A 25,680-nucleotide genomic window follows, 5' to 3' on the forward strand; every position below is an offset into this window, starting at 1 on the left:
TTTCCTTCCCTCTTTATCTTACATCTCTGTTTATCAACTATTAAGCAGTTTGTTAATAGTTTTCTAACTTACATTTCCTCGTGTTCTGGACTTCAAATCTCTCTAGTCTTGGGGAGTGATGGCAGAAATAGGTGTCTCACAATTTTCTGTTGCATGCTTGCAGGAGGCATTCGTTAAGATAAGAGAACAGGCAAAGGCTCTTCTGGAAATGAAGGGGGAGCTTACCAATGGTCTCAATCTGATCAACAGCACTAATTTAGAATATTTTCCTGTGAAACACAGAGCGGAAATTTTTCGCCTAAAGGGGGATTTCCTGTTAAAGCTAAATGACTCTGAAAATGCCAATAGTGCGTATTCTAATGCCATCAACCTTTTCAAAAACTTGCCTAAAGGATGGATAAGCTGGGGAAATTATTGTGACATGGTATGCATTTTCATCTACTTGTTATGTCATTGGTGTTATTGATGACTTGTTTTAAATACTGAATTGCTATCTTATGCTTATAGGCTTATAAAGAAACGAATGAAGAGACTTGGTTAGAATACGCTGTTAGCTGCTTTCTACAAGGTATCAAATTTGGTGTATCTAACTCAAGAAGCCATCTAGCTCGTGTTCTGTATCTTCTCAGCTTTGATACTCCCAATGAGCCTGTCGGGAAGGCATTTGATAAATACTTGGACCACATACCCCACTGGGTTTGGCTTTCTTGGATTCCGCAACTCTTACTTTCCCTGCAGAGGACAGAGGCTCCTCATTGCAAACTTGTTCTACTTAAAATTGCCACTGTATTTCCACAGGTGAAAGCTTTTTATTAGTGTATTATATATAGATTCAGTTTGGTGCTTTATTCTGATAATATTCTTGAGATTCTCTTATCACTAATATGCAGGCTCTGTATTTCTGGCTGCGCACATATTTGCTTGAGAGACGTGATGTTGCAAATAAGTCTGAACTAAGCAGAATGGCAATGGCCCAGCAAAGAATGCAGCAAGGTGTTTCTGGCACTACTGCTGGTTCTCTTGGCTTAGCTGATGGAAGTACAAGAGTACAGGGTCACGGTGTATCTTCAGACAATCAAGTTCATCAAGGCGCTCAATCCAGTGGTGGAATTGGATCTCACGATGGTGGAAACTCTCATGGGCAAGAACCGGAAAGGTCAGGCACAGAGAGCAGTGTGCATGCAGGAAATGACCAATCTATGCAACAAACTACTTCAACCATCAATGAGGGTGGTCAAAATGCATTAAGGCGTAGTGGTGCTTTAGGTTTGGTAGCTTCTGCTGCTGGTGCATTTGATGCTGCAAAAGATATAATGGAGGCTCTTAGAAGCAAGCACACTAATTTGGCCAGTGAACTTGAGGTAATGATTTCCATATTAAATTTCTTGAGTTAATCTATTGATTTCCTTTTTATTCTGTGGTTCATAATTTTTAAGACAAACTGTTCAGACATGTTACTCTTGAAAATTGAACTTTATTTAGTGGTACCCTCATTTTAGAGTAGTGGATTTTTTTGGGTTTGTTCCAATAAAAGATATTGTTTAAGTTGAACCTCCACAATCATTTCTGTAGTGAACACCCCACATTCCGGTCAACCAAACAAAATTTGCTTTCATCACTCAATTGACCCCACAAAACCTCTTTGAAGTTATTCTAATCTATTAGCATCATCAATAGATGTTGTGGAGTGAAATAAAATTCATGTGTAGGCTAGATAATGTATTTTTAGTAAGAGCGATCTTCCTCCTTTTGATAAATAAGCTTCTTCCAATATGTCTTTTTTCCGCTTTTTGATAGCATTTCAAACTGTTCTTGCCTCAAAGGATGAACCCTAAGGCAATCCTAGATATACTGTAGGTAGAGTACCCCACCTTCCAACCCACTTCTGAGATTTGCTTTGTTGCCCACATCACCTAGTTCACTTTTATTTAGATTAACACTTGGTCCTGACATTTCTGCAAAATAAGAAAAACAAACATCAAAAACAACCAAGCATCACCAAACAAAATTGTATCATCAGCTAAAAGCAGATGGGAAGTTCCATAGCCCTTTTGCTATGTCCCCAACCTAAAACCCAGCTAAGTTATTGAACCGTGCAACTTTGTTTAACATCCTTCTGAGAATCTTTGTACTGAAAATGAAAAGAATTGAATTGTTGAAACACTGAACCAAACATTTCCTCCACTTTCCACCAAATTCAAATCTATCCAAAACTACAATTGTCTTCAGGAATGGAGTTGCACGCAATGTCACCCTCTTCTGTCTTTGCCTTTACAAATATGAACCACCTCACATCGACACCCACTATGTAAACTCCAATAATTCCTGGAAGAGGCTTTACGATTACTACAGAGGATCAGATGGAGGGCCTTATACCTGTCATGAAAATGCTTGAAAACAATGGAGTTGATTGATCTGATCAAATGGAGGGCCTTATACGCATCCTGAAAATACTTGAGAAACAATGGAGTTGATTGATCCGATCAAATGGAGGGCCCTATACCCATCACAAAAATTCTTGAAAAGCAATGGATTTTAATGATCCTTCAACTCATCTACCCAATCCACTTCAAATCATCTCCCATGTCTCTTGAGAACTTTTAATGAATCCAACCCACCACCATAAAAGTGAAATTTGGAACCTTTTGAGTCAATCTTGAGAAGCTCTTGATTCCCCATGCTTAGCTTAAGCTTTGCATAGTCTTGATCCAAGTCATTTGGAATCATTTACCTATAGCCTTATCGTAAGTGCTCATGAATCATATGATACAGTGTGCGTATTGTATAAATTGTATCGTATCGTAAAATCATACGTATTGTACGATATATAGACAAATACTTTAAAATGAGATTTTTTTTGTTAAAATTTGTGCTTTTATTTGAATCTAACAAGTTGTTAGACTTGTTTTTAACACAAAATTATTAGGTTACTTAATTTAGCCTAATAAAGTAACATATTCATAAGTTTTTTTCCTTTCTTTCTTCTACAAAATTTGGACTATACAGTACACACTTACACTTCACTTTAATATTTACAAATTTATTTTCTATATTTTGACTAAGATATTAATTGACAATATAATTATTTTTTATTTTTGTCATTATTGTTATAAGTCCAAGAAACTAGAATGCTAAGAAGAAATTTTTTTTATATAACAAGTATTAAAATAAAAAGAACAAGAAGAGATAGTAAATGTTAATGACGATGAAGAAAATTTTAATGAAGAAATAAGTTTGCAAAATGATAAACATGATGATAGCGTTGACTTAGATGGGGTTAATTAGGCAATATGATGAAAATAAATTTTATTTTTGGGTCATTTGTAATATATTATCACTTTTGAATTTAAGCAATTTGAATGTGTATATTATAAGCACATGCTAGTTTGATTTATTTAGTTAGCTTGTTAAATATTAATACATAATTGATGAATAAATTAGTCGTTAGTTGAATATATTCAAAATTTATAATAAATATACCCTACCCTTTACATATGTATATCTATAATTTTTTCTAAATTTTATTAAGTGTTTGTTTAGGATACATGGTACAATTTGATACATAATACGGAAAAATAAAAAATCGATTCATGACACGATTCACGTTTTGACAACTATGAAAGTTTTGACAACAATGTATGAAAGTATGCGGGGATTTATGGTTTTGATGGGTAAATGAAAGTGCTTGATTTGGGGTGTAAAGAAGAAGTAAAGGATAGATTTTTATGGTATTTAGGACTTTAGGGGCTGAGTGTGAGTAGCACCTGTGAACAATAATGAAGAGAAAGAAAAGAAGAAGATAAGAAAGAAAGAAGAGAGGAGGAGGAAGAAAAGAACCCACAAAGGCCTGTGTGAGTAGCACCCGTGAACAATAATGAAGAGAAAGAAAAGAAGAAGATAAGAAAGAAAGAAGAGAGGAGGAAGAGAAGAACCCACAAAGGCCAGCGTGCCTCTATGCTCAAAAGACTCAATAATTTTATTAGTCAACTCTAACTTGTTTGAGTATAATAAAAAACTTGTATAGACATGTTCTTAACTTCTCCTAGTAAGGCTAGGGCTTCTACTTTGAATGGTAAACCAAACCCTATTTGAATTAAATCAAAGCTCATACGTAAAGACCCATATACTAAATAAGACTTACTTATTAATGAAAGACCCATGGCCCATACCCAACAATTGTAAAATTACTAAAATACTCTTTGACTTTTGAATAACCAATAAAATATATAAAACCTAATTAACTACCATGTACTTCTACTTATTGTTTCACTAACCAGGCTATTTTTGCGCCATCATATCCACTTTGATGGAATGTTATCTTTTTTTATTTATTTATTTTATTTATAAGTAATTAAAATATATATAAATCAGAAAAAAAGGAGTCACCCAAGTATACAGAAAGTGTACTAGGTTAAACAGTCAGTTACAAAAATTGCATAAATCTAATAAATCAACAATAGAAAATAAAGAAAGATTCCTCAACGCTGACAACCAGTCCAATAATGTTATGAAAAAGAACAACTTGAAATCAGGAATAGAACTTTCGGTATCTTCAAAACTCCTGCTATTCCTTTCCCTCTAGATGCACCACATCAGGCAATGGGGATAACCATCCAAATATGACCATTCCGATGACGACTAAATCGACCTTGCTAGCAAGCTAAAAGCTCAACAGATTTTGGCATCACCCAATAAACTCCAAACAAACCCAAAATCAAGGAATGCAAGTTTGAAGCAATAGGGCATTGTAGCAAAAGGTGATCAACAGATTCACCATTGCCTTTGCACATATAACATCAATCTGTAATCCTTACCTTTTCTTCCGTAAATTGACAGTTGTCAAAATTTTACCCAAAGTTGCAGTCCATACAAAGAATGCTACTCTCAGAGGGACCTTTAATCTCCATATGATTTTCCAAGGGAAAGGATCACTAGTAATAGCAACAACACCTAGAAATCAGTAATAACACCAACCTCACCAACCTTGTAGCCCTTTTTTTGTTTGGTTTCTAGCACATCTTATCCTCCCCAATCCCCTAATTACCGTACCATAAATGGTACTATGAAGATCTTCAAGGACTCCAATTCCTAGTCTTGTATGGCCCGCACGATGTGTAAATCCAAGTGAAGAAACCCGTTGATGAACTGCATAAAATCTGCCACACTTGCCTCCTTGTTACGGCAGATTCTAAATAACTCAGGTAGCATACAGCAAGAGAACTCTCCTCGCTTCGTCCGTCTTGCCAAAATTTCACACATGTTCCATCCCCAACTTCATATTGAACGTGACATGACAAAGAAGGCCAACCATGTGTAATGTTTCTCCACAAACTAACTCGATAAGGGCCAAGAACTGGGCTAGTACACACCCCCCTCCCCCCCATACACTACCATACTTTACTTCAATCACTCTTCCCCAGAGAGCATCCCTCTTAAGACCATAATGCCACAACCATTTCCCTAACAAAGTTTCATTAAACAGTCAATCTTATAATACCCAAACCACCTGAAGAAAGTGGAGCACAAACAGTCACCCATTTAAGTGGATGGAATTTAGTCTCTTCCCCCATAAAATAAAGAGAGGAAGTAGGTAGGCAAGCTTGATAGAGTACTCTTAATTAAAATTGACTCTACCTCCCTTGGATAAATATAGACATTTCTATCCCACAAGTCTCTTTTCCACCTTCTCTAAAATTGGATTTGATATCGTCCTCTCTTTGAAGTTAGCATCCAAAGGAAGACCCAAGTATTTCATAGGAAGCGAACCTTGCTTGCATCCTAGCACATCCGCCAATAGCATAATGTTTGGAGCGGTTACTGGAACCAACTCTGAATTACCCATATTTATTTTTAAACTTGAAATTGCCTCAAACCAGATGAGCACCATACGGAGTAGTAAATGCTGATCAAGATCAGCGTCACAGAAAATGAGAGTATTGTCAGCAAAGAGGAGATGAGACATTACCAAAGAATGTTCCTTTAAACATGAACTGTGATTTCCCGAAGGCTTAGAGCAAGCCAATAGTTTCCTTGCAGCACCACAGAGCTCCCAAGAGAGAGACTTAGAGTGCTAGATTTTAGAAAAGGGAAAGGGATTATTTTGCTTGCCACAGTTTTACTTATTCAGTAGTGTTGGTAAAAGACTTTGAGGAGAGTAGTTTGCATGAGTTATATTCTGAATTGTATACTGCTTTAACTATGGGCAACTAACTGGTATAAACTAAACTTTCCATTTTTTGTAGGTTCTGCTTACTGAAATTGGTTCAAGGTTTGTAACTCTGCCAGAGGAGAGACTTCTAGCAGTGGTTAACGCATTGCTCCACCGCTGTTACAAGTACCCAACTGCTACTACAGCAGAGGTTCCCCAATCTCTCAAGAAGGAGCTCTCTGGTGTTTGTAAGGCTTGCTTCTCGGCAGATGCTGTGGTTAAACACGTTGATTTTGTGAGAGAGTACAAACAGGATTTTGAACGAGATCTTGATCCAGAAAGCACAGCTACTTTCCCAGCCACCCTTTCTGAACTGACTGAGCGATTGAAACATTGGAAAAATGTTCTCCAGAGCAATGTTGAGGATAGGTTTCCAGCTGTCTTGAAACTGGAAGAGGAAAGCAGGGTGCTCCGTGACTTCCATGTAGTTGATGTTGAGGTTCCAGGACAGTATTTTAGTGATCAGGTAAATTAAATCAGTGCATGCATATTTTGGTTCTGTCAGCTGCATCCCTGATTTATTTGTGTGATTTAAGAATAAATGGAGTTGGATTTTTTTTTTTTTTTTTTTGTGGGGGTGGGGGCGGGGGATGGTTGGGGGTGAATTTTATATATTTTTCTAGTTGAAAATGATTTTCATACTTCCTAGATTTTTACAAAGACAAGTTAAAGCTTGAAGTTGGCTCATATATCATAGTGTTCTTTAATTACTTTGCTATTCTTATGAAAACACTGCGTCGTGCAGGAAATTGCACCCGATCATACAGTAAAATTGGACAGGGTCGGAGCTGATATTCCAATTGTGCGAAGGCATGGAAGTAGTTTTCGGCGTCTGACACTAATTGGCTCTGATGGCTCTCAACGTCATTTTATTGTCCAGACATCTTTGACCCCTAATGCTAGAAGTGATGAACGCATACTGCAGCTTTTCCGGGTGATGAACCAAATGTTTGATAAACACAAGGAATCAAGACGCCGTCACATCTGTATTCACACACCAATTATAATTCCCGTTTGGTCTCAGGTTATAAGCTTCTCCTTGTATAAAAATCTGGTTTCCTTTTCCCACTCTCCCTGTCCTCTGTTAATATGACAAACTTAGACAACGTATTAATAAATAAATTAGTAGTAGCGTTACATGTGTTAGGACTCTGGGACCTGCAAATCGTTGGTCCAATAAAAAATCAGGTTCCTTTTCTTGATTCAGTTTTGGATCACTAAAGGAAAGTATGTATCCTAATAATTGATCACTGCATGAATAGGTCCGCATGGTAGAAGATGATTTGATGTACAGCACCTTCCTTGAGGTGTACGAGAACCACTGTGCAAGGAATGACCGAGAGGCAGATCTGCCCATCACCTATTTCAAGGAGCAATTGAACCAAGCTATATCTGGCCAAATCTCACCAGAGGCTATCGTAGATCTCCGTCTCCAAGCTTATGGTGAAATAACAAGAAGTTATGTAACTGACAGCATCTTCTCTCAATACATGTACAAGACTCTGCTGAGCGGAAACCATATGTGGGCTTTCAAAAAGCAATTTGCCATTCAGTTGGCCCTTTCAAGTTTCATGTCTTTCATGTTACAAATTGGGGGAAGGTCCCCGAACAAAATATTATTTGCTAAGAACACTGGGAAAATATTTCAAACAGATTTTCATCCTGCATATGATGCAAATGGAATGATTGAGTTCAATGAGCCTGTACCTTTTCGTCTGACAAGGAACATGCAAGCATTCTTCTCCAATTTTGGAGTGGAAGGCCTTATTGTGTCTGCTATGTGTGCTGCGGCACAGGCTGTGGTTTCACCTAAAGTGAGTTCTACTAAAGAAATATGTTCCTATGTTATAGTTAAATTAACTTATTAATCACCATGTTGCTTGACTGGATCACATGCTTTCCATATTGCAGCAAAGTCAGCATCTATGGCATCAATTAGCTATGTTTTTCCGTGATGAGCTGCTGTCTTGGTCTTGGAGAAGACCACTTGGCATGCCCCTAGCCCCTATTGCTGGAGGAAGTAGTATGAACCCCATTGAATTTAAACAGAAGGTTACAACCAATGTCGAGCATGTTATTGGCCGGATTAATGGAATAGCCCCACAGTATATTACTGAAGAGGTAAGCCCCACACTGTTTTTGTAGTTTATAAAAGGCAAGAGATACAAATGATAGAATGAAGAGTGAATGGGACAGACAAAAAAGGATAGGGATGTTAATATATCTTTGTTTAGATGTTCAAGATAAGAGAAGGGATGGAGAGCAAAGAAATCTGTGATTTAGTTGATATAACTTTTTTTTAAAGAAAAATTATATTTTTTGTGCCTTTCTTTCGTTTCTTTTTCCTTTTATGTTGAGGGGGAGAGTGGTGCAGAATTTAATCAGTTACATGATTGGAAATGTTCTCACTTCTCAGCATTACTTTTTCCGGCTACTTGTGCACACATGCATACACAGAGACACATGTCAGGGTGTTTTTCACTTCATTGTACCCACAAAAATGATGGACTTGGCATATGCTTTGTTTGTATCTCATTATGTGGTGTATTTCTTCTGTTTCATAAACCTCTGATTATTGTTATGTTTCTACCTGCACTCAGGAGGAGAACACCATGGAGCCACCACAGTCAGTGCAGAGGGGTGTCACTGAGTTGGTTGAAGCAGCCTTAACCCCAAGGAACTTGTGCATGATGGATCCTACATGGCATCCCTGGTTTTGACTTAAGTACTGGAGCATGTAGAGCTGGTGTTTGGATGGTCGGCTCTGTTGGAAGGTCGATAGCAAATTTCCATTGTAAATATGATGTACATATTACTGCCCAGTCTGGAAATTTCTGTATATTGACATTGGTTTTGAAGCCGGCAATCAATTTGAACTTATATTTTTGGTGTCGTGTATAAATATATGCTAAGAAAATTCAACAGCATAAATATAAAATTATGGGTAAATTACACAACTTACCTACTTGTGGTTTAATTTTCGACACTTCACCTACCTATGGTCCTTTTCATTAGTGATCCGTAACCCACCTCCCCACTTGCCATTAGACTAACACATTTTATGCCAAAAACAAAACGAAAAACAAATCAAACACCCTCTCTCCACGGAACCCTCTCACGTGAGCTCACTTATACAAAGCAAAATGCTACCCAACTGAGATCTTAGACACCCGTTTAGCTTGGAATTCTTTGGGTAATTTCAAGCAAGGAAATTGAGGAGAAGATGCACATCTGGCAGATCCTGCAGGGAACAAAGTGATGAAATTTTAAAGTTTTGTTAACCATTTGGGTTTTGATCCAAAAAGTGTGTTATTGATTGTGTCTTTGGGGTGAGGTACTGAATCTTTGAGCTTCAAAATTTTGTTTTGTTTTGTTTTGGGTTTTTCCCCCCTTAATCTGATTACCCTCATATTGTTCATTGACGCAAAACACAAACAACATTACAAAAACGAAAAATACCCATGGCACAACTACAGCGTGCACGTATCTCATTCTCCCACTCAAACTTTCTCCCTAGCTATTCATGAGTTTTTCTTTCCTTCTTATTAGCTGAACTTTTCCTCTGAATTTGCAAGCTGTGTAATAACATTTGAAGGAACTACAGCTTGCACGTATCTCATTCTCTCACTCAAACTTTCTCCCTAGCTACATAAAGTTCATGAGTTTTTCTTTCCTTCTTATTAGCTGAACTTTTCCTCTGAATTTGCAAGCTGTGTAATACTTTGAAGGACAAGTTCATTCTCACACCTACACAATTAATTTCGCAATTTTTTTTTTTTTTTTGGCAGAATTTTGCAATTCATCACAACTAATAATTCAATTCAATACAGTTTCATTCATGTGTTTTTTTCCATTCTCAAAAGTTTAATGAGAAAAAGTTTTGACTTAATAATTTAATTACAATGGAAGAAGGAAACTAGTACATTATTAATATGTTCACATAACACAGATTCATCTGTCCATTGCTCAAAAGGTAAACCTCCACACATTATTACCTCCATAGAAATACGAAAGATGCCTTCAAATTTCCCCTCATTAGTTAGAACTTAGAAACCCATTGCAAAACTCATATTCACATTATTCATCTAGCCGTTCATCAGGGTATGGTGATATCTAATCCTCAAAACTGATTCATCTAGCCATTCATCAGGCTATGTTCACATAACAACAATTTACTGAGAAGCATGCAAAATTGAAGAGTAAAATCTCTCAAATATACTGAGGACATTTTTTAACTTCACACATTAACCATATCCTTTTTTTTTTTGAGAAGACACATTATTTAACCATCTTAGCATTTGTCATGATTCATCATGATTCAAGAATCCTCATCATTCATTCAATCAATGTATTATTTGAACATTCGACCACAGCATTTGTGGTCATATGAGCTTTTCATTTCCCCCAACCACTAAAAGAATCCAAAACAAAAAGATGAATTTTTTTTCTTTGAGATACAAAAAGATGAATATTACTAATCAAGTGTGACAAAGCCCCCCCTGAGATGGTGTCAAGTAAGACAACCAACCATTGTCAGAATATGACTTCAGTTATCTTCCTCCTCCAAAGGAAAACGCACATGCTTCCCTTTTGGGGTGGGCAAGCCCTTCATGCGCACGATACTTGGTGAAACACCACCAGCAACATCCTCACTCTGTTGTGCACACTCCACTTCTTCTCCAACAAGCTCATCATCACTGTTGTAAACATACCTTGTGTGCTTTCCAGCAAACTTGGGAGCTGCTCTCTTCTCATTCACAAAAATATTGCTAATACCCTCACACAGTTCATCAACCAAACCTCCATCTTCCTCCACTCCTTCGATTTCTTCTTCGTCTTCATCATAATAGTCTTCATATTCCTCTTCTTCTTCAATTACTTCTTCCTCATCTTCATCATGGGTACTACTTGCATTAACCTGGATAGACCAGAGAGAGGCATCATCATCATCTGTGGCTGACTTCTCTTTCAAATCACTTCCTCCTCCTACTCCTTGGTAAGTGACCACGGATGAGCATTCTGATGAATCAGGACTCTCAGATTTCTCAGTGAAATCCAGCAGTAAAGACCTGGTTAGCAGACTCTTTTCAGATTCAAGACTCTCTTGCTTCTTTGCATCGAATATATTTCCGATCAGCTGCCAAGATTTTCAAAACAAATAACCCATATAAGATTTTCATATTATAAATGAAATCACAATTAAAATATCATGAACCCATCGTAACTTTTTCATTAACAATCTTTTGTGAACGAAGTTTCATTTTCACAGAACAAACTGAAGTCTCAATAGATAATTAAAACTTCCAATTTCCCTGATAAGTTAACAAGATGGACCAGAACCCAAGTGAGATTTCTGACTTTTAAAAAGATCCCAATTAAAAGTCACGATTTGTCAAGATTTGATTCCAGGAAAAGGAACATTAAAATTGACAGATCTGATATAAAATCCTAGATTAGTATAGAAAAAAAATGCCATAAAGATATAACAAAAATCCAAGAGTAAAATTTTCAAATACATAAAATTGCAATGAATTGAAGGTATAATTAGAACACAATTGAAATCTGCAATCTTTTAACAAGTCGAACCAACCTGCGAAATCAATTGTTCTTCAACAATCGGAGAAGGCAATGTGGAAACCAAACCGCTGTTGTTGTCTGCTGACAAATTCGAGATATGGGGTGTGTTGGCAGGGGTTGGGGCAAGAAGTCCTGATGGAGAATTGACAAACGCTTGAAGAAAAGGACGGCTTTCGAGAGAGAGCTTCGAAAGCTCGGCCTCTTCTTCCACTCTCTGCAAGAGGGTCTTGACTTGACCCCTAAGCAAGGCCTCTCCGGACCCCGGCGTGTTGTTGTTCTTGGCTCTACTGCTCCTCTGTTTGGTTATGTCTGATGATGGGGTCTCCAAGCTCCCCATTGCAAGCCCAACAATCGGAGAATCATTCGTTATGTCGATCAATGCAGACCGATCTTGCTGTTGTTTAACACTTCTTTGCCTTGATTTCGAGAGACCCTTTTCAGAAGAATCGTCCATCTTCCCTATGAAACCATCAAAACAAAAAAAAAACGATTAAAAAAAAAGAAACCCATTTTCCTAAATATCAAATTTCTTGATTTTTTCTTTCTTTTTGTGTGGAGAAAAACCAATTCAAGAAATGGAATAAACCCATTTTCTTTCAGCCTATGATTGTTTGAAAGAAAAAGAAACACTCACTTGAGATGGGAATGTTGTTGTCGTTTTTCGAAACAGCCAAAGCCTGTGACCTTGTGACTCTTCTGATTGATGATGGGGTCTCCATAGGATTTGAATCAAGAATGTTGAAGGGAAAAACTGAAGGGAGCGTTTTGGCAGGGACACCGTAAAGATCAGAGTTTGAGAGAGAGAGAGAGACAATGCAAGATTTGAATTCGTAAAGAATGACAAAATATATGCTTTTAGGGCAGACGTGTGTATGGATGCTTTTATAATGAGGTTCGGTGACGGGGTTTGAAGTTTAAACGTCAATATGACCGTTGGAGCCAGCGGAGGCAACATCGATTCACACGATTGTAAAAAACTAGCCGTTAGGGTTTTATTTTTGAATTCTCTTTTTTTTTATATATAGGAATTGCCTCCACTTACCTAAAAGGATTAATAAAAAAAAAATGGTCCAATTTTGGGTTTGAACTTTTAGGCAGGGCAATAAATAACTTTTTAGAGATTAGGCTTTTTTTTTTTTTTTTTTTTTTTGAGAGAGAGAGAGAGAGAGAGAGAGTTAGATAAGATATTAGAGCTATTCAAAAAAGGAAATAAAAAATAATTTTTTTTCTCCAATCTATGCATGGTGATTGAAATGAACATTCATTCACATTTATTTTTAATTTTATCTTATTAATATAGTCACGCAACTTATTTAAATGATGCATAAATCATTTAAACAAAATATATACAAATACCCAATGAAATTGTCACATAATGAATTAGAGAAATCACTTTGAAATTAAAAAAAAAAAGAAGTGTTTTTAATGGATCTCTAGAATAAAAAATGTTCCAATTGGGGATTTGGACTTATAAAATTGGATGATAACTTTTGAAAATGGGACAAGCATTTGATTCTTCAACTAATCCTTTTTTGGATTCATCGAGTAATAATTGTGTAGTATGAAAGTATTGCTCTCCAAGGTGGGTCTCATGTGCTACATCAACAATATTTTCATAATAAATCATAGGTGTTAATTTGAATCCACCATTGAAATTACTTTTTTGCCCACCAATAACAATCAATAACAACCTATCACTAGATTTGTTGTGAAAACGTTATATACATAACATTTCTCTTAATAATATATGTCTAAAAAATTATGCATTTTTAAAATTGTCCTTATCTATAAAATATATAAAATAAAAAATATTTTACTTTTATTTGATCTCCTAATATTTTCCTACATAGTTTTGGAAGCCTCACAATTTTTTACATTATTATTATTATTTTATTAGATTTAAATATTATTATTATTATTATTATTATTATTATTATTATTATTATTATTTTATTAGATTAAAATTTATTATTATTATTATTATATTTTGATGAGAAGATATTTATTTTTAAGACAAAATGAAAACCCTACGCTCTATTTGTTTTAGCAATAATGTTTTCTAGAAAATGAATCATTTAAAAAAAATATTTTCTATAAAACTATTTCATTTTTCTATGTTTGGTAGCAACCTTAAATGAGTTGAAAAGTAATTTCTTAACTTCCTTTTTTTAGGTTGCTATGAAATAGAGTTGTTGTTTTTTTAAAGTTAGTAGAAAATAATTTTTAAAAATAAGCCATATTTTTTCTATTGACCAAATATAATTTTCTTTTAATTTAGTTTTTATGATGTTGCCAAACACTGGATAACAGGAAAAATTATTTTAACACAAAGTTTTCCATCGAAACAAACAGAGCATAAATATAAGCCTAACCTCAAACCACAAGCTTAATGACCTTTTTCCTAAAAAAAAAAAAAACACTCTATAATAGCATTCACATTAGTCTCAACAAACTAGCTTGAATTACATTAGAGCATTTTGTTCCTTTTATTGAGTTACATGCTCGTTGGTGCAAAAGATAGAGACCAATTTTCTCTGATTGTTCTTCATCTTCAATTTAATGTCAGAGAGAAATATCCAAACTCATCAAATCCACCTGCAGTCTCACAGCCGTCAACCACACTTTCTTAATTTTTATTCTTTTCTTTGATTTATATCCAAAGAGAAAGAGAATTCATTTCAGAAAAAACAAAGTCAGAAAGAAATGAGTAACAATCAAAATCGTTCTTCTGTTAATCAATTCCTTCTTGAGGGACCAAGGCAACAAACTAAAATTGTTCTTCTGTCAATCGAGGTGAAGCTCGAGGTCGTGTTTTTGTTTTTGTTTTTGTTATTTATTTATTTATTTTATTTTATTTTTTTTTCATTTTAGCATATACTCATGGGATGAAAAATGCCAAAAACTAGACATATAGTTATAATATTATTTTTGAGAAAAATGCCATAATTGTAAAGTTCTTTTTAAAGAGAATCTACCATCACAGCAAGATAATCACTCCTTTTTGAAAATGCCATAGTTGTCAATTCCCTTTTTGTTTTCGTATTTTGGCATATTCTCATGAGATGAAAGAAAAAGCAAACTATCTACAAAAATTAGTCATTCCAATAACTAGACGTATTAGGACCATTAATAGTGAAGTAAAAATATTATTTTTGGGAAAATTTTCATAATTATAAAGTTCATTTTAGAGAATCTACAGTTTGACCAAAATAATCTAAATAGAAATGACTTCTTTTCCAAGTTGTCTATTCCATTTTAGTAATTTTTGGGTAAATTATATTTTAAGTCCTAAAATTTACAGGATGTAACAAATTAAACTCTAAAATTTTTAAAATAGCAAATCAAACCCTAAAATATTTTTTAAATAAAATAAATTAAACTCTCTCATTTTAAAAGTAACAAAAAGTAACCTCTGAGATTGAAAAAGTAGCCTATTAAGATATCAAAAAGTGGCAAATTATATCCTCACTCATATCAAATGCCAAACACAATATAATTCCACTTAAATAGTTGGTGTCTAATTTGTTACTTCTTAAAACTTTAAAGTTTAGTTTATTACCCTTTTTTTCTTTTCTTTTTTTACCATAAGATTTAATTTGTCCTTTTGAAATTTAAGGTTTAATGTACGGTAAATTATAAAATTGGTCTCTATCTTTTGCATTATGTGTCAATTTGGTCTTTAACTTTTTTAGTATTGTATCAATTTAGTCTATGACATTATCCCTTTGATGGAAAAAAATTTATGTGTCAAACAAAATAAAAAATAAATAAAAAATAAAAAATTTCATGCCATGTCAACTACCAACGAAACCACCATATCGAGTTTGTTTGTTTGTTTGTTTGTTTGTTTGTTATTATTATTTTTTTTTTAAAACCTACAATTATCAAATAAAATTGCTTTTCTCTACGAAGCCTCCATTTACAAGAATAATTCTCAACAATCATCAAATCAAAGCAAGCTTCCAATGGTTGATATTTTCTATAAAGCATTTTATCAAACACTACCAGGGCATATTCATTAACTGCTCTTCTTAAATATTTATTCAACAAAAATTACTTGTTTTCATATTATACTAAATAAACTTCCCATCCCGTAATGACTATTTCAAATGTGACTTTGTGAGTGAGAGAGTGACCAATTATAAACCCAAAAAATGAAAAGGGTAAAATACACATGAACGAATAAACAAGCATTTGAAATTTTTTTTCTACAGCCAGGGATCCGTTACAACAAATAAACAAACTTCCAATCTTCCCTAAAAAATCACATAATATTTTCTTTGAATCAAAAACAAACACAAAACTCAGATACTCTTTCTCAACCTTTGTTTGGATTGCAAGAAAATGTAGGTGAAGAGGATAAAAGTTAAGGTAGACGGACTCATTCAAATAAGCCTGCCATAGGCGACGGTATTGAGATAATTGGTGATCAAAACACAGGAACAGGATGACGAATTGAGACACCGAATGGAGAGCTTACATGACGGATGGTCCTCCATAGCGGACGAATTCTAGCTACACGAACACAAGGTAGATGGATATCAAGGCCACGTGGTACCCACGTGGCTTAAGTGGACTCCAAGTAATCCTATATGGAAATATCTTGCACCCTACAATTGACCCTGGTCAACGAAATCCCTATATGGGAAGAATCCCGCACAATACGTACATTTATAAGGATCTTTCCCACAAGGAAACATCTTTTTACTTAAGAAATAAAAGTCGGTTCTACACCACTACAAAAACCCAAAGCCTTCAGAATACAAGGTACGCATAACTTACCCCAACTTTAGAGTCTAAAGTTGTGAATATTCTCTAACTTAACCTTTAGAGGGTATTTGGCCGGTACCACACCGGTACTCTCTGTAAGGTTTTCTTCTTCTTTGTTGCGCAAATTTTGTCTAAAGCACGTGAGGAATGTGCAACTAATTGACGATTTTCGACATTATTAGTAGGAAAAAAAAAAAAAAAATTCAACAGTAGCATGAAGTCCATCTAAATCCAACCCCAATCAAACTCCAAATTGAAAAATCCATGGAACCAACCCCAATTGAAATCCAACACCTATCTAGAGCAGAGACCCACCAACACTCAAAATAGGTGAACCCATTTTAAAGTTATTGGTGTTGGAAACTTGTGCTGTTGTTAGAGCCGTATCATATTGAACTTGGATTTGAGGTTATGAGACCAGACCGATCGTATTAGTATGGAGAGAGAGTGGGAGTACTGCTCGGACCTTGCTGCCGGTGCTTGTCATTTGCAACCTCCATTCTCAACCAAAACTTGAAAAGGCTGGCTATGGAGGGATGAGTGAGAGTGACGAGGATTGATGATCTGATCTATGAGTCCCAAATAGGCAGTAGGCACTCAAGTGAGAGGCATGCATACATTTCTCAAGTGAGGCGTGCATACATTTTGTTGTTGGTTTGTGTGTTTTCTGCAAAAATAATTTTTATTCAATTCGTTACACACGTCAATAATTTTCGTCCGACACTTAATTGCAAAAACCAAATCGACACAGTACTGAAATAGTAGGGGCTATTTTTTTTTTGAAGAAAAGTAGGGTCTAAATTGATGCAATTAAAAAGTTAGAGACCAAATTGACATATGGTGCAAAAGATATAAATTAACTTTGTAATTTACCCTTTAATGTATTATACACCCTTGAATCCTGACAAATTAAAAAATTGATTATACATCCTAAGGTTTAAAATGTAATTTCCTGAATTTCTTTGTAGCAAAGCAGACGTTTTGATTTAATTAAATAATAGTTGCACTCTAAGGTCAATACCTTTCATAGTTCAACCATACGACGGGTAGGCACGCGCCTGTCTAGCCGAAGCCAATATTATTTCTCTCTTAGAAAAAAAATTAGGTGTAAAGCACGTGATGCAACTTAACCCCGAACAAGTTATAGTACTTTTTTAATCTACCTTGGAACCAGATCCACAAGTTGATGGCCCTGATTGAATTTGGGTTAATTGGGGGAAAAAAATCTACAACGTTTTAACTTTTAATTTTTTTTGCAAGTGTTTTAACTTTTAATTATGAACAAATTAATCAGTGTTTTAAAATCGAATAGGTTTCAAACATTCATTGATGCAGAGGGAAAAAAAAAGTTGTAACCAAATTAAGAGCAGGTATATTTCATATTTGGTCTCTCAAATATGGGTTTGTTTTGATTTTGGTTACTCAATTTAAAAAAGTTTGATTTTAGTCCTTTAAAATTTAAAAATATAACAAGTTAGTGATTTGGTTAATGCATTGCTTTATGTTTGTTTATTTATTTATTGATAGGTTTATGTTTATTTCTTGCGGGTACATTTTTTTTTTTTTTAAAGAAATAATTACAATACGTTTTTAATCCCGCAACTCAAATCCTCTCCCTCCTAGACCCCCAAGCACTTTGTGCATGGAGAGGTGTCAATTCAACTACAAGGTTTTTGGCTTCTTATGTACATTTTAATTCCTTGGAATATGAGGTTAATTTGATTTTTGTCCCTTAAATGTGGGTTTGGTTTAATTTTAGTCTTCATAAATATGAAAAAATATTAGGTACTTTCAATGTATAGCTTAGCGACATAATATTCCATACTTTCACATAAATGATAAATCACACCATAAATTTAATTAATAAAATCTACTATTAGGTAGTAGAAAGGAGTGCCACGTTACTTTACTCCTGTAGTATTGAATAATTACTCAATAAATATGGAGTTGATTTAATTTTAGCCCCTTAAATATATTGGTGTGTCTCAAGTTTCAACATTCTATTTGTCATGTAAATGAAAAAAAATAAACGAAGGGATTGCATTGTTACTTTCTATGAACTTGAAGGCCCCATATCAACCTTTTTAAATTTGAGGGACCAAAATCGAACAAAGATCATATTTAAGGGACTAAAAATACAATTTTAAAAAATTATATAAGGAAATAGGGGATAATTCTCTAGAGAGCCAAATCCTAGATTGATGGTCACTTGACTCACTTCCTCCTTTTGTTTTTAGAGTCATATCACTATTTTTTTAGATAGGTAAATACTAGGAGATGATGAGTTTCGAATCGTAGGCAGAGAATTACAAAAATTATTACTGTTGAGTTATTGCTTGATTCCCATTGGAGGAATATCACTTGAAATTTGACAAGACTGATATGAGGTTATTGTTTGATCCCAGTAGAGCTAGCTCTTAAACGTTGGAATGGAAGCTCTTAAATATTAGAATTTAAAAAAAAAATGAGAAATACTAATGAATGCTTTTTGAATATTGGTTAATAATTCATTTAAAGAAAGTTTTTGTGGGGAAAAAAATTAATATTTTAACAGCTTTTTTCATTTCGTATAAAAGTTGTGTCAAAACTTTTCTAAAATAAATTATTAACCAATGCTCTAAAAACACTCGATAGCATGACCTTAGAGAAATTAGATAAAGGATTGACAAATCAGCACAAATGACATTAATTCTCCACGGGGGAGGCAGGCCCGGATCATTAATAGCTTCATGGACAGACTTTGAATCTGTCTCAATGGAAATTGCTTCAGCTTCTAGATAACTTGCAAAAGACAAGTTTTTGTACTTGTTTTTAATATATACAATTGTATTGTACTTGATATTTCTAGGTACATACTAAAACGTATTCAGCCAAAAAAAAATACAAACTTTGATTCAGACATGTTATTGATGCACTATGGACAGCAACCTTCCAGTTTTGTTAGAATACTTATTCCCTAATGTCATCGTGGAATGCAATTTTATTGAACTCGTTGATCTTCTAAACTCATAGAATTTGTTCTCTGGAAGTAGCTTGAATTTTTGAGGATGTTAAGTCAATATGTGAAAATTTTAATTAGCATTTCCCGGGTTATGCTAACAAGTACTTTTAGGACATTGATTAACGAGTGCTCTTAGGGCATTGATTAACAATCCATTTTAGGAAAGTTTTGACATAACTTTTATGGAAAATGAAAAAAACTATCAAAATATTAATTGTTTTTTTTTTTCTCCTAAAAATTTTCTTTAAATGGATTATTAACTAATACCCTAAGAGTATTCATTAGCATTTCTCCTTCTCTAATATTTCGATTGCCTAGGTTCCTAGGCAAACCAATATGGCTGCCCACACACTAGCTAAATGGCAGTGCCAAGTGTTACTCAAGGTGGCCACATGACCACCCTGAACTGAATTTCTTTAAAAAATTATCTTTTAAAAAAAATTAAATTTTAAATTAATGTGAGTCATTGACCACCCTAAAAAAAAAAAAAAACTTGACCACTCTAAATAAAAATTTGAGCTCATTAAAAAATACAATTTAACCTCTACAAAATTTTAGTTCGCTGAATGTTGAACAAAAAAATTGCGAGAAATGCTATATTCACAGCATTTTCACAACACTTTCATAATAAATACAAAATAACAGGTTGTTATTGGTGGACAAAAAAATAATTTCAGTGGTAGATTCGAATTAAAACCAGTAAAAACTTACTATCTAGACTTTGTTGTAAAAATGTAGCAAAAATGTTATGGACGTAGCACTTCTCAAAAATTGCCCAAACAAAAAAATTAGCCTAAAAGAGCAAATCAAATGTTTAATTGTGATTTTTAAATTTAATTTTTAAAGGGCATATTTTTAAATCACTATTTAAAAAAATGCACATTTTTCAAATAGCTAGTTTGTTAGTGCTTGCTTTAGTTTTTAGTCGAATTTGTTGGATTTATGTGATACATTTATATATATATATATATATATATAATTAAAAAAAAAACGCATTTTGTTTATATTGTTACTTTTTTTTATAGGTGTTTATATTATTACTTATTTAGGCAATATGTTGGTAATTGAAAGTAGTAGTTTAATGATTGCTTGGTTGTCTTAATTGAAAATGATGTAACTGATAGCAATATTGATAGTGAAGCTATCATACAACGATTTCAAAATATAAAAACTTGTGAATGGAAATTTTAAAATTTTATGTATTTGTGTGTTTTTTTTTTTATGTCAATATATTCAAGTTTTTTTTTTGTTTTTTTGTTTTTATAATTTCATTAAGTTTAAGTTTTTTAATAATCACCCTGAAAGGAATTCCTGGAGCCACTACTACATGGTCCTTAAGCTGTAAGTATTTTGGTTCTTTTGTTTTGATAGCTACCCTCTTTGTTTTGATGAAGTTATCAGGGCTGAGGCTGGCTCCTCTTTGTATAGTTCTTTGTTTCCTCAATAAAGTTTTTTTCCCATAAAAAAAAAAAATAAAAAAAGTACAAAACTAAACTTTTCAAGAAAAAAAAAAGTATCCTATAAAAAAATAAAGTACAAAACAACTCTAAAAGACCAAAGCATTAGTAGGGAAGAAATGTGGAAGAGGATTCGGATCAGGTGCATCACATAATTGTAAGAGAAAAGAGTTGTGAAAAATAAAGCGGTGAAAATGTTAAAAGTTGAAATTTTTTTATACAAGGGATGATTAAAAGTAACTTTTTAAATTTTTAATCTTGGCCATCAAAAGTGGTATTGCATGGTGCAATAGCCTCTATTGCACCAAATCTCAATCCAAACAAGGGAAGTGATAGGGCTCCTAAGTCCTAATATTAAAGGGTAGGTTTCCAGAAACAGAAGGGGTAGGTTTCTAGAAACAAAATAGTTTGGGGGCGTAATGTTAAAAAACAGGAGAAAATAAAGTCATAATTTGTTCACAAAATTTTTTATAACTAGTGGGAAGCTGTAAAAGTATAAATAGCAGACAATAAAATGGTGTTAACGGTTGGGTTTTAGTTAGCTCAACTGATAAAGTTTTTTATAGTTAAATAAGAGATCTGGAGTAAAGAAATGGTGTTAACGGTTAGTTACTACAAAATTTACTACATAAAGCTTACAAACAGTGTAGCAATGAATTTAATTGATGAAATTTAGTGTTCCTTGTATGTAGCTTATTTGACTAGCTTTTCTATTCAGCTTTTTAAAACCTGAATTTGGACAAATTTTAGCTACAAAATTGGTTGTAGCCTAAAGCTACAATCTCACTCAATAAAATAAACAATACTACATATTTTGAAAATCTAACCATTGGATTGTATGTTTTTTACGCTCTTAGTACACATGTCAGATTTTGTGTCAATCAGATATTATTTACTATATGATCTATAAACTTATATTTTATGCATAATTTTAAACTATAAAAACTTACAATTTAAACAATTTATTGATGACATAACTATTTATATTTAATTTTCTAGAAATTTTGTAAGTATAAAAGATATAAAAAGAAGATGTAATCCAATAGTGGATTTATCAAAATTCATCTCCAATAAAAAGATATCTACAACTAATTTTGTACCTAAACTTTGTCCCCTCAATATATATATATATATATATATTTTTTTTTTTTACTTTTATAGAGTATCAGTATATTATAGCACACATATAGCAAAAAGCTAAATAAACTGATCCTAAAAACACACTTCAAATTGAATAATACTAGGGACTGCAATTGTATTTTACTGATCGATCTTATATCAGTTTGTTAGTCCTATATCCTAAAATCTATAGGATGTCTAACTTCATATTACAACTTTTTACAATTTTACCGCATGGGTTTTGCGTACTATCATTACATACACTAAAAATATATTGTACACGTACACTGCAAAAATACACTAAAAGTTTTAGTAACTTTAATTGTATTTTTGGGCAGTGCGTGCAATTTGTGCAATAAACACTGCCCATACATAAAAAAAAATAAAAAATAAAAAAAAAAATTGGGGAAAATGATAGTAGGGTGACCTTATAATACCGATGGGTAGGTTTCTAGATACAAAACAGTGTGAGGAAGGTAAGTAGCCACGAGCACAAGGGTAGGTGAAGCTGCCACTCCCTTCGCTTAGCTTTAAATATCACATCACCTTGCAACCACCAAAACAAACCCACCTCTTTCGCATCATATTGCTACTCATTCCATACACACCTAGTACTACTTTATTCTATTCATACCAGAAATTTAATCAAACCACAAAGTTTTGAGGAACCAAAGAAATAAACAAAACAAGCTCACATCGATCCGCCTTCTACAATGGCTCCTACTACTCTCACAGCTCTAGCAGGGGAGAAGACCCTTCAGTCCAGCTTCGTTAGGGACGAAGATGAGCGTCCTAAAGTTGCATACAACCAATTCAGCAACGAAATTCCAATCATCTCGCTTGCTGGTATCGATGAAATTCATGGTAGGAGAGCTGAGATTTGTAAGAAAATCGTTGAGGCTTGTGAGGACTGGGGTGTTTTTCAGGTTGTTGACCATGGGGTTGATACCAATCTCGTATCAGACATGACAAGGCTTGCCCGAGAGTTCTTTGCTTTGCCTCCTGAGGAAAAGCTTCGCTTTGACATGTCCGGTGGCAAGAAGGGTGGCTTCATCGTGTCCAGCCACCTACAAGTAATGCTCCAAACCTGTTTTTTTTTTTTGGCCTTTCAAATTCATGTTCAATCACAAACTTCCTGACCCTTCTGATAGTTTTTCACGTTTTCATTGCAACCCTTTTTGGTCACAACTGATAGTCAATCAGAAACTTTTTAAGTTGGCGATTGATTCACATTTAAAAAAAAAAAAAAAAATTGTTATTTACCAATTTAACAACTTTTTTTTATGTGCAATTGATGTAATCAACAATTTTATGTTCGCGATGGCGACGGATAAGTTTGACCCATTAAACGCATGGACCAGTGCCTTTGATATTTGTGATGTCTGCCTTTAACAGAGACATGTAGGATGGGGGTTATACGTAATTTTGTTTTTGTTTTTATATTTGATAATTTACATGACTTTGTCTTAATGTGAATAGCCAACAGTGACATTTCGTTCATGTTAAAGGTAATATATATATACTTTTCTATAAAAATAAATAAAAATAAAAATTGTTAAAAAAACATTGTGTTAGACTGTGTATCCAATTAAAGGTCCTTATTATCCTTCAAAGTTTTTTTCAACCAAAAGGACCTATAAGGGCATCTTGCCCATGAAGCTCAATGTCAATGAAGATGATTATTTTTATTGCAGGGAGAAGCAGTGCAAGATTGGCGTGAAATTGTGACATATTTTTCATACCCACTAAGGACCCGAGACTATTCAAGGTGGCCAGACAAGCCAGAGGGGTGGAGAGCAGTGACAGAGCAATACAGTGAGAAATTAATGGGATTAGCATGCAAGCTCTTGGAGGTCTTATCTGAAGCCATGGGTTTGGAGAAGGAGGCTTTGACTAAAGCATGTGTGGACATGGACCAAAAGGTTGTGGTTAATTACTATCCAAAATGTCCACAACCTGACCTCACACTCGGACTCAAGCGTCACACCGACCCTGGTACCATCACTCTCTTGCTTCAGGATCAGGTTGGTGGTCTCCAAGCTACTAGAGACGGAGGAAAATCATGGATCACTGTTCAACCTGTTGAAGGAGCTTTTGTGGTCAATCTCGGAGATCATGGTCACGTAAGCTCTCTACTTTTAAATTGACGAAATGAACGGTGTAATTTTGTGCTAGCTAGCTAGCCAAGTAATTGATTAAATTCACTTTGGATTATTTCTTGAACAGTATCTGAGTAATGGGAGGTTCAAGAATGCTGATCACCAAGCAGTGGTGAACTCAAACAGCAGCCGATTGTCCATAGCCACTTTCCAGAACCCAGCACCAGAGGCAACAGTGTACCCTCTGAAGATCAGAGAGGGAGAGAAGTCGGTGCTAGAGGAGCCCATTACTTTTGCAGAGATGTACAGGAGGAAGATGAGTAAGGACCTTGAGCTTGCCAGGCTAAAGAAACTGGCCAAGGAGCAACAGTTGCAGGAATTGGAGAGAGCCAAATTGGAGGGCAAGCCCATTGAGGATATCTTTGCTTAGACTATTACTATACCCGTGTCTCTTTACTTTGCCTTTGGTTTGTTTATTAGTCAAGCAATCTTAATTTGCTAGTCACACCCTGTAGTTTGTTAAATTTGACGATCCTTGTGTCTGAACCAATGAGGCCTTTGCAGCCTTCGATGTTTTCCTCCATACCAAACCGATAAATATATGAAAATAAGTGGTGCCACACTGCCACTTCCTCGTTTGAGTTAACTTGTTTTCCATATCCGTGCTTGCAATTGGTTCACTTAAAAGATGTTGGTACTATAAATTTTTAAGGCAAGCCCTATATTTTTACAACTAGAATATTTTATTAATCATATTAAAATTTTAATTTTGGTTATATTAATGGGTACTTCTAAAATAATTGTTGTGGGGCCCAAATGATTTATGGGCCAGGCCCATCTACCCGGGGAGAATCCGAAGGCCCAAGCCGAGGAGGGTTATGGCCCAAGCTCGACAAAATAGCCTTTGGATACCGCCGAAGACAGCTCAGTCCTCGGCAGACCCAAAGTCCCCCCTGAAAGAAGGGTAAAAACGGTATAGGACTGAAACTAGGAAGAAATATCTAAAATATCCAGGGAAAGCTGCCCTTACTGCCATTCAATACTCTGAACCTGACAGAGCCGCATTCTTTGGCTTTTACAACCACCCCCAACGACTTTGAATATGGGCTGATGGGACAAGTATCAATCTTGGAAATGTTGATCCTATACGTGGACGAAGGACAATGAACACAGAAAAAGATAAAAGGAAAAACAAGTAACCTAAAGAGGGGGTTGGGAAAAATGGTCAAAAACCAGAACCTCCCAGCCCACCTCCAGGAGAAAGACTCCAGGGGTAAAGGAAAACTTAAACTTGTACGAACACCGCGAAAAACCCACCGCCTGTCAACCAGGGCCTAGCCTTCCAAACCCACGCTCTACAAATGATATTGTTAGGGGCCTTTTTACGTGCGAATCCGACACTGTTACGGTCCGCCACGAATCGCGTCCTTACAATTGTTGATAAATTAT

General features: G+C 34.7%; 3 protein-coding genes across 4 annotated transcripts in view; 2 read left to right on the plus strand and 1 right to left on the minus strand.

Annotated features, from left to right (window-relative positions):
• The window catches only part of LOC115950937 (transformation/transcription domain-associated protein-like), a 45,158-nt gene extending 35,993 nt beyond the window's left edge, over positions 1-9,165 (plus strand). For both annotated transcript variants that reach the window (XM_031068217.1, XM_031068218.1), the window contains exons 28-35: positions 164-424; positions 508-798; positions 891-1,361; positions 6,243-6,674; positions 6,954-7,232; positions 7,471-8,022; positions 8,120-8,329; positions 8,809-9,165. In XM_031068217.1, coding sequence (XP_030924077.1) covers positions 164-424; positions 508-798; positions 891-1,361; positions 6,243-6,674; positions 6,954-7,232; positions 7,471-8,022; positions 8,120-8,329; positions 8,809-8,928 — 2,616 coding nt within the window. In that variant the 3' untranslated portion in view covers positions 8,929-9,165. The remainder of the gene's footprint in view (positions 1-163; positions 425-507; positions 799-890; positions 1,362-6,242; positions 6,675-6,953; positions 7,233-7,470; positions 8,023-8,119; positions 8,330-8,808) is intronic.
• Positions 9,166-10,486: 1,321 nt separating this feature from the next.
• LOC115993598 (APC membrane recruitment protein 1) lies at positions 10,487-12,653 on the minus strand. The gene is made up of 3 exons (XM_031117536.1): positions 12,420-12,653; positions 11,799-12,244; positions 10,487-11,345 (listed from the first exon to the last, which is right to left on the minus strand). Exons 1-3 carry the CDS (start codon positions 12,502-12,504, stop codon positions 10,755-10,757), a joined length of 1,122 nt encoding a protein of 373 aa, XP_030973396.1. The 5' UTR covers positions 12,505-12,653; the 3' UTR covers positions 10,487-10,754.
• A 10,004-nt stretch (positions 12,654-22,657) lies between these two features.
• Positions 22,658-24,877, plus strand: LOC115994995 (naringenin,2-oxoglutarate 3-dioxygenase). The gene is made up of 3 exons (XM_031119379.1): positions 22,658-23,205; positions 23,827-24,255; positions 24,359-24,877. Exons 1-3 carry the CDS (start codon positions 22,846-22,848, stop codon positions 24,659-24,661), a joined length of 1,092 nt encoding a protein of 363 aa, XP_030975239.1. The 5' UTR covers positions 22,658-22,845; the 3' UTR covers positions 24,662-24,877.
• Positions 24,878-25,680: the final 803 nt, after the last annotated feature.

The sequence above is a fragment of the Quercus lobata genome, chromosome 6 (assembly GCF_001633185.2).
Source record: "Quercus lobata isolate SW786 chromosome 6, ValleyOak3.0 Primary Assembly, whole genome shotgun sequence".
In the NCBI taxonomy this organism is placed as follows: Eukaryota; Viridiplantae; Streptophyta; class Magnoliopsida; order Fagales; family Fagaceae; genus Quercus; species Quercus lobata.

Coding starts and splice junctions, on each gene's coding strand:
- LOC115993598 (XM_031117536.1), bottom strand. CDS start 12,504: ATGGAGACCCCATCATCAATCAGAAGAGTCACAAGGTCACAGGCTTTG. Junction 12,245..12,419: donor CAACAACATTCCCATCTCAA/GTGAGTGTTTCT, acceptor ATGGTTTCATAG/GGAAGATGGACGATTCTTCT. Junction 11,346..11,798: donor AAGAACAATTGATTTCGCAG/GTTGGTTCGACT, acceptor AAATCTTGGCAG/CTGATCGGAAATATATTCGA.
- LOC115994995 (XM_031119379.1), top strand. CDS start 22,846: ATGGCTCCTACTACTCTCACAGCTCTAGCAGGGGAGAAGACCCTTCAG. Junction 23,206..23,826: donor TCGTGTCCAGCCACCTACAA/GTAATGCTCCAA, acceptor TTTTTATTGCAG/GGAGAAGCAGTGCAAGATTG. Junction 24,256..24,358: donor ATCTCGGAGATCATGGTCAC/GTAAGCTCTCTA, acceptor TTTCTTGAACAG/TATCTGAGTAATGGGAGGTT.